This window comes from Anomalospiza imberbis, chromosome 2 (genome assembly GCF_031753505.1).
Source record: "Anomalospiza imberbis isolate Cuckoo-Finch-1a 21T00152 chromosome 2, ASM3175350v1, whole genome shotgun sequence".
NCBI lineage: Eukaryota > Metazoa > Chordata > Aves > Passeriformes > Viduidae > Anomalospiza > Anomalospiza imberbis.
The window spans coordinates 77,789,824-77,805,021 of record NC_089682.1 but is presented as its reverse complement, the minus strand read 5'-3'; the positions used below and the strand labels follow the sequence as shown (position 1 = coordinate 77,805,021).

Below are 15,198 nucleotides of genomic sequence, written 5' to 3'. Positions count from 1 at the left end.
TTGGGACTCTGACAAAAGGCAGGGTGACTTGAACCCTGCTTCAAGATGAACAGAACTGACTGACAATTGTTTCGTTTTTTCTCTTGGAAGAAATCACACAAGGGCCTGGAGATCAAAATGGCATCACAAGGCATGCTGGCTCGGTTTGCTGAGCTTTGCAACTCTTCCTCCAAAGACAACAAGTGACCCTCCAGGAAATCTCTCAGCCTTGAAAACACAATCCACAATTTGTGTAAAGCTTCTGGGGCCGCAGTTGGAGACCGCAGGCTGACTTTATAAAACTGTGGCTCCTGAAAGTTTATCCTCCGCCTGAAAAACCCTTCTGATTGCTTTATAAGTAACACTCCATTTTCTCTGACTTTAAAGTGCATTCCCTATACCATGGGATGTGACACATTTCCTAGGTGTATTTTCAACCCTCCTAGGAGGGTTAAGACGTGAGAGAGATCCCTTGCCTTTTCACAGCCCAAAAGTATCACTCTCATCTTGCTGAAAAGATTAAGAGCATCACAGTATGGTTTGTAGCCAGTTCCATGGATTACGCAAAGAAAAGATGCAACAAGCCATTTTCAGATGAATGAAATTACATTTGCTGCTGCCTTTCACACCTTTAGGCTGAACTAAAGGACGAGAGCATTTATCTCAAAGTTATGAGAAGCCAAAAATAAAGATTAGGGAGCGCCCCATACAGGATTTCAGGCGCGACCTGCAAGCCGGCAGAATATGGTGCGAGGACGCCCCTAATGCGGTGGGCAGGGAGTGCTGAAGCCCTGCAGATGCTGATCCCCACGTGCCTGACGATGCCAGCGTGTTCCTGCACTCACGGCACAGCTCCCCAAGTGGAAAAGCTCCCTGACAATCGGCTGCTAAGCTGGGCTCAGAATTTGGGGCCGGTCACAGAGAGTAGACCCTCCTCCCCTGGGCTGGCCAGCCAGCCCGCCGGCCGGCCTCCCTTCCCCTCCCCGCCCCGCCCCGCCGGCTGGCGGAGGGTCATTCCCCGGGGAAAGTTGTTCGGCGTCCCCCGGCCGAGGGGCGGGGGTGTGCGGCGCTGCCCCCGCCGCCTGTCGCCCGTGTCGCCGAGCTATTTATTTAAATCGCAGATAAAGCGCCTCGCCGCCCGCCCTGCCGGGGACACGCATTCCGGGCGCCCGGCGGGGTGGGCAGGAAGGAGCCCATGGCTGGGAGGGCAGCGCCGGCCCCCGGGGCTCTGCTCTGCGCCCTGCTCTGCGCGGCAGCGGCGGCAGCGGGGGGCGGCCCCGGGGACAACCCCGCTCCCGGCGCCTTCGGCCACGTTTACCGGGGCGCCGTGAACATCAGCTCGGAGCGGGTCTACGCCTTCGCCTACCGCAGCGAGCCCGGGCAGGTAGGAGCGACCTCCGGAGCGCCAGGGTCCCCGCGGCGGGGCGAGCACCGTGTCCCGTCACCCTCTCGGGTGGGGGGCTGTGTGCCGGGGAGGTACCGGCGCCGCTGCGGCTCCGCCGCTGTGCGGGAGCGGGCCGGGCTCTCCCTCCGTCCTGCCCGCATCCTCCCGCCGCCGCGGTGGTCGGGAGCCGCAGTGCACCTGCGGGCTCCTTTCCACCTTCCCCGGGGCTGCCGGCTGCGAGCGTGCCGGTGTCCCAGGGGCTGCGGGGTGGGCAGGTGGATTGGTGCCCCCCACCGCCAAAGGGGGGTTTTATATCCAGCAGTTCTAGCAGCAGAATGCGTTTAAAGTCTAGAAGAGAGTTGTGAGGATAATAGTACTACATCAAAAATAATTTTAAAAGAACAACACAAAACCCACAAAGAAGCCAAACTACCCAAAAAAAAAAAAAAAAAAAAAAAAAAAAGGTGTGTATGCGTGGGCACTTAATAAGCCTTCTTAAATGCCGTTTTCCCCACTGTATATTTCCTTAGGATCAGGTAGCCTGCGAGGTGAGGCGCCCTGTGCTCGTGAGGAGGGTGCAGGGCAGGGTGGCCAGGACCATCCATGGCTATTTGATGGTGAAAAGAAACCTGTCCTCTATGTGTACCCAGTTATTTGGGTTCCCCCCTCCCCATTTTTTGTGTCGTGTTTATCTCAAGCAGCTAAGTGGTACCTTGGAAACTCTGCCCCCCCTCCCCCCTCGTTGTTTGGACTGGGTGTTAATTGCTGAGTAGAATGATCTGATGTACCAAAAGATGGTGAACTGGATAGATGACTCTTCCCTCCTGGCCTCAATTGCACAGAACAATAGAAAATGGAAACCATAGCTTTTTCCTACACTGTAATCTATGTAATAAAATGCCCCTGGTATTTATGGGCCAGTGGTTGGGTGTCTGGGCGATGATGCATCTGAGCCCAGCCTCACTTAACTGTTGGGTGTCACCAATGGTCTCAGGAGGTCAAAAGCACACTTTGGGCTTGAGCCTCCTTTTGGAAGCTGGTTGAGGTGTTAGTTGGGTTTCTTCAGGTGTTACAAGTATTGGGTATTACAATGAGGGCCTGTTGGTAGTCCAGATGTTGTCTGTGGCTTGTTAGCAGAGACAGCATGAATACTGACTTCAGTTAAAATTAATCTGGTTCCTTCAATTTAATGTGCTCTTTGAAGCCGTGCGTTTTTTTGCTGGACACCTTCTGAAAAAAAAGCTTTCTCTCCTGGAGAGCTACAGTGAAATCACAGTGGGAGGAGGCACACGGCTCCTCAGGGGTATTTGCAGGTACCTAAATGCAACTTCGAGGCTACTTCTGGACACTAAGGTGTTCCTGTGGCTATGAACTATAGAGTGCTCAGTACAGACTACTGCCCTACTTAAGCAGGAGCTTTAATGGACTAATCTCCATGGTCCTGTATGCTGGAACATGAAGTCTCTGCAGAGATAGGGTCAAGGGTGTATATAAGAAGGGAAAATTCAGGTTTTAGATTTAAGGTTTTTTTTCAATACAGAACACACCAAGCACTGCCATGAATATGCTTAGAGGGCCATGCAACCAGCTTCTGATAGGAAAAATGTTTGGAAGACAAAAACTCTTTAAATAAAGATGGACTTTCATAGGAAGTTTTCTGATGAAGGATCCCTAGAACAGGTTCTGATGGTAGAGAAGGCTCTAAAGAGACTTTATTATGGCCTTTCAGTATAAAAAAGCTTATAAAATGATCAAGAAAAGCTTTCTACAGCATAATGACAGGACAAGGGGCAACAGTTTTGAACCGAAAGAGTTTAGATTTGGGTAGGACAAAAGGGAGAATTTTTTTGATGGTGAGGTACTGGAACAGGATGTCCAGAGAAGTTGTGGATACAGATCATTGGGAATGATGTTCATAGTCAGGTTGGATGGGGCTTTGAGCAACCTGATCTAGCGAAGATATCTCCCTGCCCATGGCAGGATGTTTGCACTAGATGATCTCTGAAGATGATCTTCCAGTTCTGTGATTCCTCACTGAGCTCTGCAGGTGCCATTTCTGAGATGAACCAGTGGGAGCTGGGAAGAAGGTGGCTGACCTAGTTGGGATGATGGCTGTGGCTTTATGCAGCCCCTTTCCCAGCTGCAGCCCTTTTACCCATGAGAGGCAAACATGACTGGATCTGCTATTACTGACATGGTCAAAGATTGAGTTGCCTTGGTGTTCCTGTGTCTCCCTGTTGTTGAGAATTGCTCAAGATTTAGAAGCTTGGTAGTGGAAATCTTGGCTTTAATCACCAAATTCTTGTGCGCAGGGTTTTCTTATGCAAAAGTTGGGAAGATGTTTAGGGACATGCTGTCTTCTTGGTGTTGGGTCTTGTGAAGGAATGCAAGTCCTGCAAAATATCGGTGTATTAGCCTTTTGCTAGTCTTAAGCCTTGAACTCCTAGTGAGGGAATACCAGCCAGTGTTTGCCAGTTGCCTGCCGCTTTTGAGCTCTCTGCTCTTCCTGGTCTTTTTGGTCTCTTCCTGTCTCTGTGCTGATGGCAGTTTAGCCAGAAGCCTCTGATAACTCAAGGCAGATACCACATGGGCAATTAACCTTAGTTACAGAAAAGTTAATTGAATAAAAAGAGCATTCCCCATAGGGAAGGGCTGCAGTGGATGAGTTTAATTGCTTTCCCCTCTGAAACAAAGTCAGGTCTGGAGTGATCTGGCTCTGAAAACAGGACTTTGTTTTCATGATGCTGTAAATTCTGCTGTTTTCCCCTCTGCTGCTCTCTCTCATGAGGCCAGGCCTACAAAAAAAGGGAAAACTTGGGAACAAGGACAAAATGTGGGCTGGCTTGTGATCCATCAATCCTCTGTAAATTTTCTGGTTACTGATGTGCTATGGCTGCACAGGCACATTTGAAAATGCCACTGAATAGAGCAGTGCTTGGATATTGTATGAGAGAAAGGAGGGAACAAGACCTTTTTCTCCTGTTTGGTGCTTTAGAGACTTCCTGCTTTCTGAAAAGTGTTGTGCTTGCCTGATCTCAGAGGATGTTCTTCATCCACCTCATCATCCTTACTCCTTGGGATATGGAAATGCATGCAAGACGGGAGGGAAAAAATGAGTGCCACGAGAGTGTTTGCAAGCAGATAGGTACAAGGTGAAGAAACCGCAACTCAGGGCTCTGCAGCCTGAGTCTCACGTGCTTTGAGACATGTGGCTTCCTTTCTGTGCAGCTTGTGAGTAAAATGAAAATGATGATAAGTGATATGTGAACCAAATCACCTAGCTGAAACTTCTGTGTGTAAAACCTCTCTGTCTGTGAAGGGGGAAAGCCTTCCTATGTGCTGTGCAGAAACATTTGTCTTGAGGCAGGAGAGCTGACAGCCTTTTATGTACTAGCATTTAGGCCTTAATTGCTGAGGAGGAAATGTGAAGGTAAAGCTGTGCTGAGGAGAAGCACAGTGATCTCTGCTTAGTCTTACTGCTAAGACTAAGGGGGTAGTCTTACTGCTTTTTGAATTCCCTTTTTTTTCCTTCTAGCTGCTCTTTGAAATTTCCCCCCTGTACAGCTGTTTAATTTTAAACTCAGTGTAAAAAAATACAGTAATAAACCCAACTGTGTCACTTGTTGCTATGCTCTAACAGCAAAGGCAGATGTGCACTGTTAGAAGTCTGGTGAACAATTAGTTGAGCAAACAGGGTTATTTTATTTTAGGATTATTTACACTGGAGGCATCCACGATGGGGGTAAAAAACAAGCGCATTCGTTCCACATGTTCAGCATGTCCCTGCCTGGGAGGGAGAAAGGAAGGAGACCTTTGCTGATTTGCTGGAGCTGCATGTGCAGTGTGTTCCTGCTCAGAAGACTGAAAAAGTGCTGTAGAATGTTCACATATCACGTTTGGTTCACATATCACGTATCATCATGCTGGATTCACCACTGACTGGAGAAGACTTTATGTGACAAGTAAGAGAACCTGCTTAGTTCTATGTTAGCAGTAGTACCAGGGTTTTCAAAAAGAATAGTGTGTGTGTGTGAACACTGATGGAATTCAAAGTGAATGAGACTTTCCACCACTGTAGGATCTGGCAGTTGCTAATGGTTAATTTGCTGAAAACACAAATTGCACTAATATTGTGCAGGTTTGTATGTCCTGTACCAAAATTTAAGTGGTCCAGTAGAATATAATGAGAAAGAAGACAGCAGGTCTACTTCTTCCTTATTGGAGCTCAGGTCGGCTGAATGTATGATTTGGGAAATACTTGGACTATATTTAGAAAAACAAGTATCTCTGAAGAGAACGAGTTTCCAACTTCCCATTTGGAGGCAAAGCTGCTGCAATCCAGACACAGTTCTTGGACATTCATGCAGTACATGTTGGTTGCGATGAGCTCCGAAGCTGAGCAGTGGGCTGTGCCTATTTTGAGAGAAAGAGTGGGTGCTATTTCCCTCCTTCTCCCTTGCCAGGACTAGGAACAGAGCCCCAGTCCCAGTTCCCATATGGCCCAACTTACCATAAATTGTGATTGACAGTTGATTAAGCTGTGTCTTCTCTGCTGAGCAGTTGTGCAGTGTGAGGATGTGTAGCCCTGGAATGAGTGTCTTGTCTGTGAAGTCTATCTGAGGAGTTACAGGTAAAAAATTATCTTCAATCTATGAGAGACTGTGTGCTGCCAGGGAGGGTTGCTACCATCATTAACCTTTGTTTATTTGGAGTTGCAGATAGGAAAAAGTTGACTGTCCTAAAGTAAGAGCAGTTTCAATGCTAGCAAGATCAGAAGTCTTCCAATTAAATGCCTTAAATTTTGTGACCAAGTGCCTTTTCCAGCCAAAGAGCACAATGCATTTGTGTTCCTCTGACCTCTAATGAATGGGTCTCGTTTCTGAGGTGTGGATGATAGTTGCACTTGCTTTCATTTAGGCCAGGAACCAGAACATGTATGTTCCTCTGGAACTGTGTGAGGAGTCACTTGCTTAGACTAGAGCCATCTGCTACACAAGGCAACCTGGTTTAATAAGTGGCAGTGATCAAGTCTGTGTTTGCTCTTCTCTGCTGTTTGACATGCTAGTGTAGGTCTCACTCCAGCAGTACTCATGTCTATTATAACAACTCTAGGAGCAATTTTTTCACCTCTTGCTCCTGAGCTGGCTTTGGGTTTCACATGTAGGAACCTTCAGGCTAAATTACCTTGAAGTATTCCCATGGTGTCCTGCACACATTCTCCATAATGTTAGTCTTGGCTCCAGCCCAGCTTTCAGTCCACAGCTACACCATGCATGCAATAAAACTTTAGTCTGCTGTTTGGAGAAGGCTGAGCCTGAGCTATAGTGAGGACAACAGGCTGAATTCTGTCTTTCCTTAATGCTGAGTGGAAGCCCACCAGTTCAGCCACAAAGATGCAGGTAAAAATCAAAGAAATTGGGAATATTACAAATGCTTGCATGAGATGATCTTCTGATGTTGGTAGAGCTGCTGTTATTACAGGATCTCCAGGGCCCGAACGAACACTCTTGCTCTTTGGTTGCTGGCTCTAGTCTGTTCACCACAGGACCCTGGAAGAGCTTTAGCCCACAATTTCTGGAACCTTCACTATTCTGGAACATTTACTATTATAGTAAATGCCTTATGTGACAGGAATGTAGGCACAATGTCAAATCTGAAAAAAATCAAAGCAAATTATAGTATATGATATCTGAAGCTAAGCAAGGTTCAACAGAATCCCTTTGGAGTAACTTTTGTGTATATAATTTATATTTCTTAAAGAAAACAGCCAACCCTAGGAGGTGACAGCGTAGGCAGTGTAGAGCACACAGCACTTGGAATGTGCTTGCTGCTTCTCAGTGGGTTCTCTCGAACACTCCTCACCCTGCCTAGGGTCACACAAAAAGCTTTTGCTTACAAGGGAAAACAAAAGTAAACTATGAGAGAAATTGCCTGGGGATCTACTAAAAACTTAAACTTGACTGTTGTTTTTTTGCATCAGAAAATACAATCTTGAAAACTCTGACAAAAGTGGGATATCTTAGGTGAAAGAACAGTGTGGGACGTGGCTTTGCTTTGGGGTTGAGTATAGAAGCAACTGAGATCCCCTCAAACTTAAATTATTCTTTATCTTTCTAAGATTTTGCACTTTGTGGATTTCCTTACCTAGGAGGCAAAAGGAGAGTACGTCTTGACAGAAGCTATCAGTTTGCAGGCTTTAGGGGAAAAAACTGAAAGCTGCTCTGATTTCTTGCAGGGTAGACAGCAGACCTTCAGATGGTGACTGCGGTGCTGGCAAGAATTTTATTTTTATTTCAAATGTGTAAGCTAATGCTGTCAGGTTTGATAACTTGTCCTTGAACTAAAGCATTTCTTTTGAATTTGAATGTTGTTCTAAATCTTAGTCATTCTCTTCTTGTTGGGCTGTCATGTTTAAAATCAAAGCTGATCTGGTTTTGTTGTTCCCTCCCCAGCCCCAAGATGTTTAGATTAAAAAAGAAAACAAATTCTGAATAAGAGGAACTTCATCAAAATGCCTCTCCTCAGTTTGAACTCTTTCCAAGAACAGTGCAGCAATTTATTATATATTTGCATTGTAAGTAGAGGCTGAAATGTCCTCAGATAACTTGTGCAGAAGTTGTTGGTAGGGAGGTAAGCTTTTTCTGTATGGACCTCATCTGCTGTTTCAGGGGATATTTAAGGAATCGAAGTGCAGACTGTAAAAGGTATATTGCAAGGGTGTGCCATCTGCTCAGTTTGAAAATATAGTTTAGTACATTTGCATAATCAAACATAATTTTGTGCTGTGTATGCTTGGAGAACCACAGAGGATTTCAGAAACAGCCTTCCTTACTTTTTACTCTGAGTTTTTTCTTTGAGCATAGAAATAGCTACTTCAGAGTAGTTTAAAATAAATGGAAAATGGTTAAAAAAAAGACATCATGCATTACAAGACATAATTCAATCCACATCCAAAGTGTTGAACTTCTTCACATACTGAAGTGAAGAACTTTGGAACCAAGAAAGAACCAGGTATCTAAGTTCTGACAGCAATCCTTGGAGTTACTGCCAGGAGCTTGGAGTTACACGGTTGTGATTTCAAAAGGTTATAAACCGTTTTGTTTCAAGGGTTGGCCTGGCCCAGAGTTCCAGCTGCTGTGGTTTAGGAAGGTGCAATTATTGCAGAGTAATTTGTTCCTTAACTGACTGCTCAAAAGAGGATTTTTTATTTTTGATGTCTTTCTGAAGTCTGAGGGTATTCAGAAACAGGTACCTACTTCATCCAGCATAGCAACTCGCAGTTTCTCCTTCTGGCTGTACAGGAGACTCCCTGGTGACATTGGTTAGAGGACAAAATTTCAATAATGGATAAAGATAAATATTATCATGTTTTATATTTGTCTTACTTCCATTTATGCTTCACAGATACTGTTGCAAACAAGTGAACTCATGGGAAAGTCCATGGCAGACTGTAAATCCACACAGCACATTTGCACAGAGCGGAACATTTAAATGAAAAATACTAATCCTGGAGCAGGATTATGTTAATGTGTCCAAGGCTGTGCTTGACATACCCAGAGTCTGTCTCTTCGTTTATGCTCCTTCAGGTATTTAATACTCCTGGCAGAAGTGCTGGAATAAAACTCTGGGCCAAGGTTATTTGACAGATTGCTTTTGGCAATTAAGACTTATTGACATTGGAGTGCAGAGACTGAGAAAGGCTGAAAGGGAATGATCATCTGAGCTCCACTTGTTTTGTTGTCAGCCAGGAGCGGTGCTCTCATCTCATGAGACCTTTTTTCGAGAAAAGATGTTCTCTAAAACCTGTCACTGTCTCAACTATTTTCCTTCCGGATCTCAGCTTCCCCTTTTGTCTCATCAGTGGGAAGATCAGTAGATTTCGGTGCTGATGGGGTATTCATTCACTGCCTCGATTGCTCTAGTCCATCTGGCTCAATCCTACTTCACTTCATTTCAGGGTTTGTATAAAAATGAAGCACCTCTTTCTTGTGCAACAGCCGGCAGCAGCAGTTCGGTGCCTTTTGCACGCGTGTCCTGCGCTGAGACCTTTCACAGTGAGCAGCAGCCTGTGTTTGCCTGCCGGGTGTGTTCCCTGCCCGTGGGCTTGGCCCACGACCAAGCGCTGTCGCAAGGCGGGCTGGTAATCCCAACAGGCTGGCAAGGAGCGGCTGGCGTGTGGGTGCGGCAGAGAGCGTGCTGGAGCCCTGGTGTGACTCAAAGGCTTTGCTTAGCAAGAGCTGTTGGAAAGGAATCCATGGTAAAGCCCTTGAAGACCTCTGCTTACAGCACAAACTGTTGTTGCAACCTCCTGCCTTGCCCTTAAATTCACATCCCCACAGTTTTAAGATGATGTGTAACCTCTGTGGGAAATGCAGATTTAATAATCAGTCCAAGGATTCTTTCATGTCAACAAGAGCCTGGTTTATTTTGCTTAATGTTTGCAGCCATGTTGGTTCTGTTCAGCTGTGTGAATTTGGAGCCAGCTCCTTCTGCCTGTTCCCATCTAGAGAATGGAATTAAGTTGTACTTTTTTTCCTTTCTTTTCTTCCCTCCCCCTATCTCTGTGGTGGTGGTGGAACTGAACTACAAATATTTGTCTTTCCTGGTCTAACACGTTTTTATGCAGAGAGAGCTGAGAGCTCTCTCTTTATTCAGCTGTCTTATTGCTCTGTCCACCTTGAAACACAGGAGAAACTTCAAGGTCAGTCATCTGAGAAACAAAGCTATCATGAGCGTGGCTGGTGAATCGCCCCTGCACACGGCAGAGCCTTGGCACTGGGAAGGAATGTGAGGAGCAGAAGTCTCTGAAGCAGTCCCAACCCTGCCTCAGCCCTACAGCACAAAAGGCAGCAGTATGGTTATTGCTGACAAATATTTGTGCAGGGCCTGCCTTGTCCAAGGGAGCATTTGATACACAGGTTGGCTTCCCAACATGAGGGTTTCAGCTTGGAGGGTGCAGAGGAAGTCTAGCACTGTATTATAATACCAATAGAGACAGCCTCCTACTGTGAGCATGCAAGGAAGGGGAAGGTGCAACTAGTTTTCTGTGGGGCTGGCAATAATCTGCTCCAAAATGAAGCCCCTCAGCAGTGCTGGCAATGCAGGAGTGACAGCAGCCTGGTTGACCCTGTTTCTGCGCAGGCAAAACTTCCTCCTCATCTCACCAGTCCTAAGTGAGTGGGGATGGATGCAGAGGAGGCTCATAATATTTGTGAGATTATAATTTTGAAGCTTTTTCGCTGGAGTTCCTCTTGTCTGTACATGAAGTTTTGTGTTGGAAGGGAGAGGTATGTGTGATGGGAGCAGTGGTTCTGTAGCAGGGAACGGTTCTTGAGTTAGAACTGCTTGTTTTTAAAATGAAATAACCTTTGGAAAGGTGTGGAGGATGAAGCATGTTTGAAGTAAATAAATCACTTTTTTTTCTTCACCTCCTGCTTTTTTTCACTCTTCTAAAAATATTTTGCTGAAGGCAAATGCCAAATTACTTTCAAAGGGAAAGATGGGATTACTAACATTGGCTCAATAGTGAATTCATTAAATCTGTAGCATGAAAATGTATGTGTTGTCTATATCAAGGCAAGAGAATCTAGGAGCAAAGCAGGGATTGCAAGTTTAAGGTAGGTCAAATAGAGGAAGGCCTAAAAAATCATAAACATCCATTCATAAGTGTTACATTTTTATCACTGCCCCTTGAGATGCTCCTGCTAGACAGCTCATCCTGCCAGGGAAAATGTCTTTCTCCAAGACACTAATTAGGGTTCCTTCTAATCTGTAGCGCTAAGTTGGAGAGTGAGTGACAACAGATGAAGAGAAGCCCTGGTTGCAGTTAAATGGTAATTCTTTCTGCACTTTCCCAAGTTTCCTCATAATTGCAACTACATGTTGCTGGACTTACACCCAAGTTTATTTCCAAGTCATCAACCATTATTTGGGACTTTCTTGTGCAGGTTTGGCCAGAAGGCAAATCCCACCTGTTTTCTTGCAATGTTTGGCAGAAATAGCTGTTGTATAAGAAAGATGCCTGTCAACCAAAGCTGTTGGGAGCTGCTGCTGTATCCCTGAGATCCTGTGAGGGGAGAGCAGAGCTGCACCCTGGGGTGGGGATCTGGCCCCTCCACTGGAAGTGCAGGATCTGCCCACAGGAGGCCCTGTGTTGCTGTAGTGATGGCAGCAGGGTAGATAACTAGATGGACTGGAACCTCAATTGCCATCTGTCCAGCTTCTTAATCACCCTGTTTGTTTCCTGGACTTTATAATAAAGATATTGATGGGGTTAGATTCAGTGTGATGCTCCGGATTGATCTGTGTAAATGTAGGAGGAGCAGAGGTATTCATTGCAAGGGAACTGTTGGTATATTGAGGTGAAATTTCAGTTACATTAGGATCTTCTTAACAAGCTGCTCTGTAAGTGTTGCTTCTGACTTCAGATGTTCCTCTATGTTTGAGGCACCCTGTTTGAATGTGGCCTGGCAAGCAGCTTTGCCTGTGTAGAATACAGAAAGAAAGGTGAGGGGAGAAAGAAGTGTAGTGGGATCCCCTCTGTGAGTCCATACTTAGGCCATAACTGGTTCTGCCTTGATGCAGCTCGATGTTGCCCCAGATATTATCAGACCAAAAAGAGCTCAAGGCGCCTGAATATGGACTTCTAGGGGAGTAGGGCAAAGAAGCTATAACCAGCTGTTACAGAGAGCAAATACAGAGTGCTGAGCCAATAAGGATGTAGAGAAGTCATTATGGTAGTAATATGGCATATACCAGTTTTCTTGTGGGTAAGTGCTTAGATTTAAAAGAGTATTGAGTCTTGAGACTCTTACCTTCTACACATATTACAAGATAATGGAATCAGCAACAAAGCTGAATAAATGTTGTAGGTGGTGTATAATCATCAGCTTAGTTTTGTGGAGAGAAGGAAACCAAATGAGGAGTCTGGCTGCTGGATCACGGCAGAGGGAAGGGACTTTCTCCCACTTCTCAGGCTTTTCTCTGTCAGGGCATTAATCACCAATGCTTTTGTTTCCCTTCCCTTGCTCTTCTCTAGAACAGATGGGAAACTTTCTTTTCTTACTGAGGATGGTCAGTCATCATAACAGGTCTCCCAGAGAGGTTATGGAGTCTCCATCCACGGTCAGCTGGCTCTGGGTGATCCTGCTTGTGCCCAGTTCTGGTCTCTCCAGTATAAGGAAGGTACGGATTTACTGTAGTGAGTCCAGTGCAGAGCCACAAAGCCGATAAAGGAATACTTCTCTTATAAGGAGAGGGATGGGAGTGAATAGTACTCATTTAATGTACACATACGCATGTCCAATTAAGAAAACCTGACTATCTGCAATATATGCATAACTCATGTCCTGGGTATTTGTATTTGTATTTGTAAACTCCATGGAGAAGAGAATTTCCCATTTTCTGGCTTATATTTATGGATAGTTGAGGATGCATAAGCCAGTAGTGATATTTGCTGTGAATTTGATGTGAACTCCCTGTTGCATTGAGTTGACGTGCTGAGCCCTGGAGGGTTCACAGAGCCATGTCCAGCCTGAGGTGAGCGAGAATCACTTCACTTGTGGAGGTGGGCTTGCTTGACCTGTTTCATGGGCAAAAAGCTGCTGGACAGGTAGCTCAAATGTGTCCTTTCTGCAGTGATAGTTGTTTTCTCCATGGGTCAAGAATTATTCCATATCCTTGCAGGAGACTGGCTTGACCACTGTGTCTTCATGCTCCTTAGATATGTTTTCTTGTTCAATTCCAGTCACTTCGTTCATGTCCTCATTTGCTGTCACAGCAAACACCAAGAAACAAGCAGGAGCTTGTTCAGCCCAAGTTACACCAATGTGTGCTGGCTCGGCTCCCCTGGGGCAGCTACTGGGCTACTGGACTGGGAAGCCACCGAGTTATCTTCCAGTGCTGCCTGTGGTGACACCCTTCAGGTGTTCCTTGTGTGTTTTGCTTTGTGGTGCCGTTTTTCTTAACTTTGTTTTAGCACCTTATGGCGAAATATACTTGGAAACAAAATTGTGTATGTAGTTCTTGTGACTGGAAGGAAAAACTGGAAAGCAGGCCAAAAGAGCTTTGCAAAGGTTTAGAAGCCAGAAGGCAATGGGAAAAGATTCTAATGTCCGCCCTTCTATTTCAAGGGGGTTTAATTAAATTATTTGGTTTTTTTTTTGTTGAAGACCTAATATTTTAGGAATTGGTGGCTGTCGCCTCTGTCTTATGGTGATAATGTCAGGAAAACTGATAATGATTATGGCTTTCAGGAAGGTGTTTTGGTCTACTAGATTTCAACTCCCATGTGAGCCTAGAATCACCAAACAAGAATAAATAAGAAATTTTCTTTGACTTGGAATTGCAGAGGTAAGTAATTTCTCTGAAACTGGTGTCCCCAGGGTAAGAATAAGCCACTGTCTCTGATAACTCTGCTTCTTCTAGCTTCCTAATTCTGTATGTTCTTTTCAGAACATGCTACCTCCTTGTACCTTTACTCTTCTTGGAGGGTATAAAATCAGAATATCTGTGAAAAGTCTTTTACTGATCTAGTGAGAGTCCATTATAATCTTTCAGGATGTGGCAGGTTTAAAATATGTATATATTATCTACTTAATATGTTTTCATTATTCCAGGGCCTCCAGTTGAGATGGACTGTTTCTTATCATATGATGAGTTATGCACTCTTGTATTTTGTATTCTTCATCAGTGGCTACAGTTCTGGAGAGGGAGCTGAAGGGATGCTGTTTTCAAATGGAAATGGTTTTCAAATTTCCATGTGGTACAGACAAACTTCTTGCTTCTCAAATAGTGAACTAAGGGTGTTTTACATCACAGCTGTCCTACCTCTGCAACCATGTGGACGCCAATGATAATATAAGGAAGAGATTTCAATTGCTGGTGCAGTGGGATGCATTAAGACCCTTTCTCACAAGCAGCCTTTCTTGTCCACTTGAGGGCAGTCAGCAGTGTATTCCTGTTTTGTTAGGTGGGATTAAGGTCATATTGGAATTGTTCACATGAGAGCCAGTTGATAATCTGCTTTTTCATCCTTGGCTATTGATGTCATCTTTGTGACTTTCCCAGTAATGTTGATTGAGTTGGGCACATAAGAGTCCCAGCAAGAAAATTCATAGTTGTAGCTTTGGGTCTTTATCTTGCGTGTCTGCGTCTGTTTGCTTAATTTTTGTAAGGTAAGTTATGTGGGTTGCTCCCAACAGAAGCAACTGAACTCTCTTACGTATTCTGCATTTGTTCACTGTGTCTTGTTGGACAGTCACCTCTGACCTGGGCACAGGGCTGTGATTCTGGACTGCAGCATCAGCAGAGAGGCACTTCTGTAAATGATTTATGGATCTGAATAATTAGTATAGTGATAAACACTGCTGACCTCCCTGTGCATATTTTCACCACCTGGGTCAGACTGAGGAACGGGGAAAGGCTTCTCCTACCTAGGTTTGGAGCTGCCTTGTTCTCTACCTTCAGCTTATGCTCTCTTTTCCCACAGGTGGCTGCAGTGCGGGTGTACGTGAACAGCAGCTCCGAGAACCTCCAGTACCCCGTCCTGTTTGTAGTCCGCCAGCAGAAGGGAGTGCTGTCGTGGCAGGTCCCACTGATTTTTCGAGGCCTGTAAGTACTGGAGGCTCTTCTTTGTGACACATTCCTCTACCAGCTCTATTCATCGGCAGCCTCCCTCACGTGCTACATCTTGTAGCCTGTGTACACTGCAGGGCTTGGTTGCTCCTTGCTCACTGCCAGCTGGGTGTAGGAAGACCAGGATTTGATAGTAACCTCTCACTTGGCAGCCTGCTCTTGGCTCTTAGCTTCTCAGATCTGTGCACAGAGTACCAGGA

At 45.3% G+C, this 15,198-nt stretch overlaps 1 protein-coding gene across 2 annotated transcripts in view; it reads left to right on the top strand.

Moving 5' to 3' along the window:
- Positions 1 to 896: 896 nt before the first annotated feature.
- The window catches only part of SIDT1 (SID1 transmembrane family member 1), a 42,165-nt gene continuing 27,863 nt past the window's right edge, over positions 897 to 15,198 (top strand). For both annotated transcript variants that reach the window (XM_068181904.1, XM_068181903.1), the window contains exons 1-2: positions 897 to 1,363; positions 14,853 to 14,974. In XM_068181904.1, the coding sequence (XP_068038005.1) occupies positions 1,175 to 1,363; positions 14,853 to 14,974 (311 nt within the window). In that variant the 5' untranslated portion in view covers positions 897 to 1,174. The remainder of the gene's footprint in view (positions 1,364 to 14,852; positions 14,975 to 15,198) is intronic.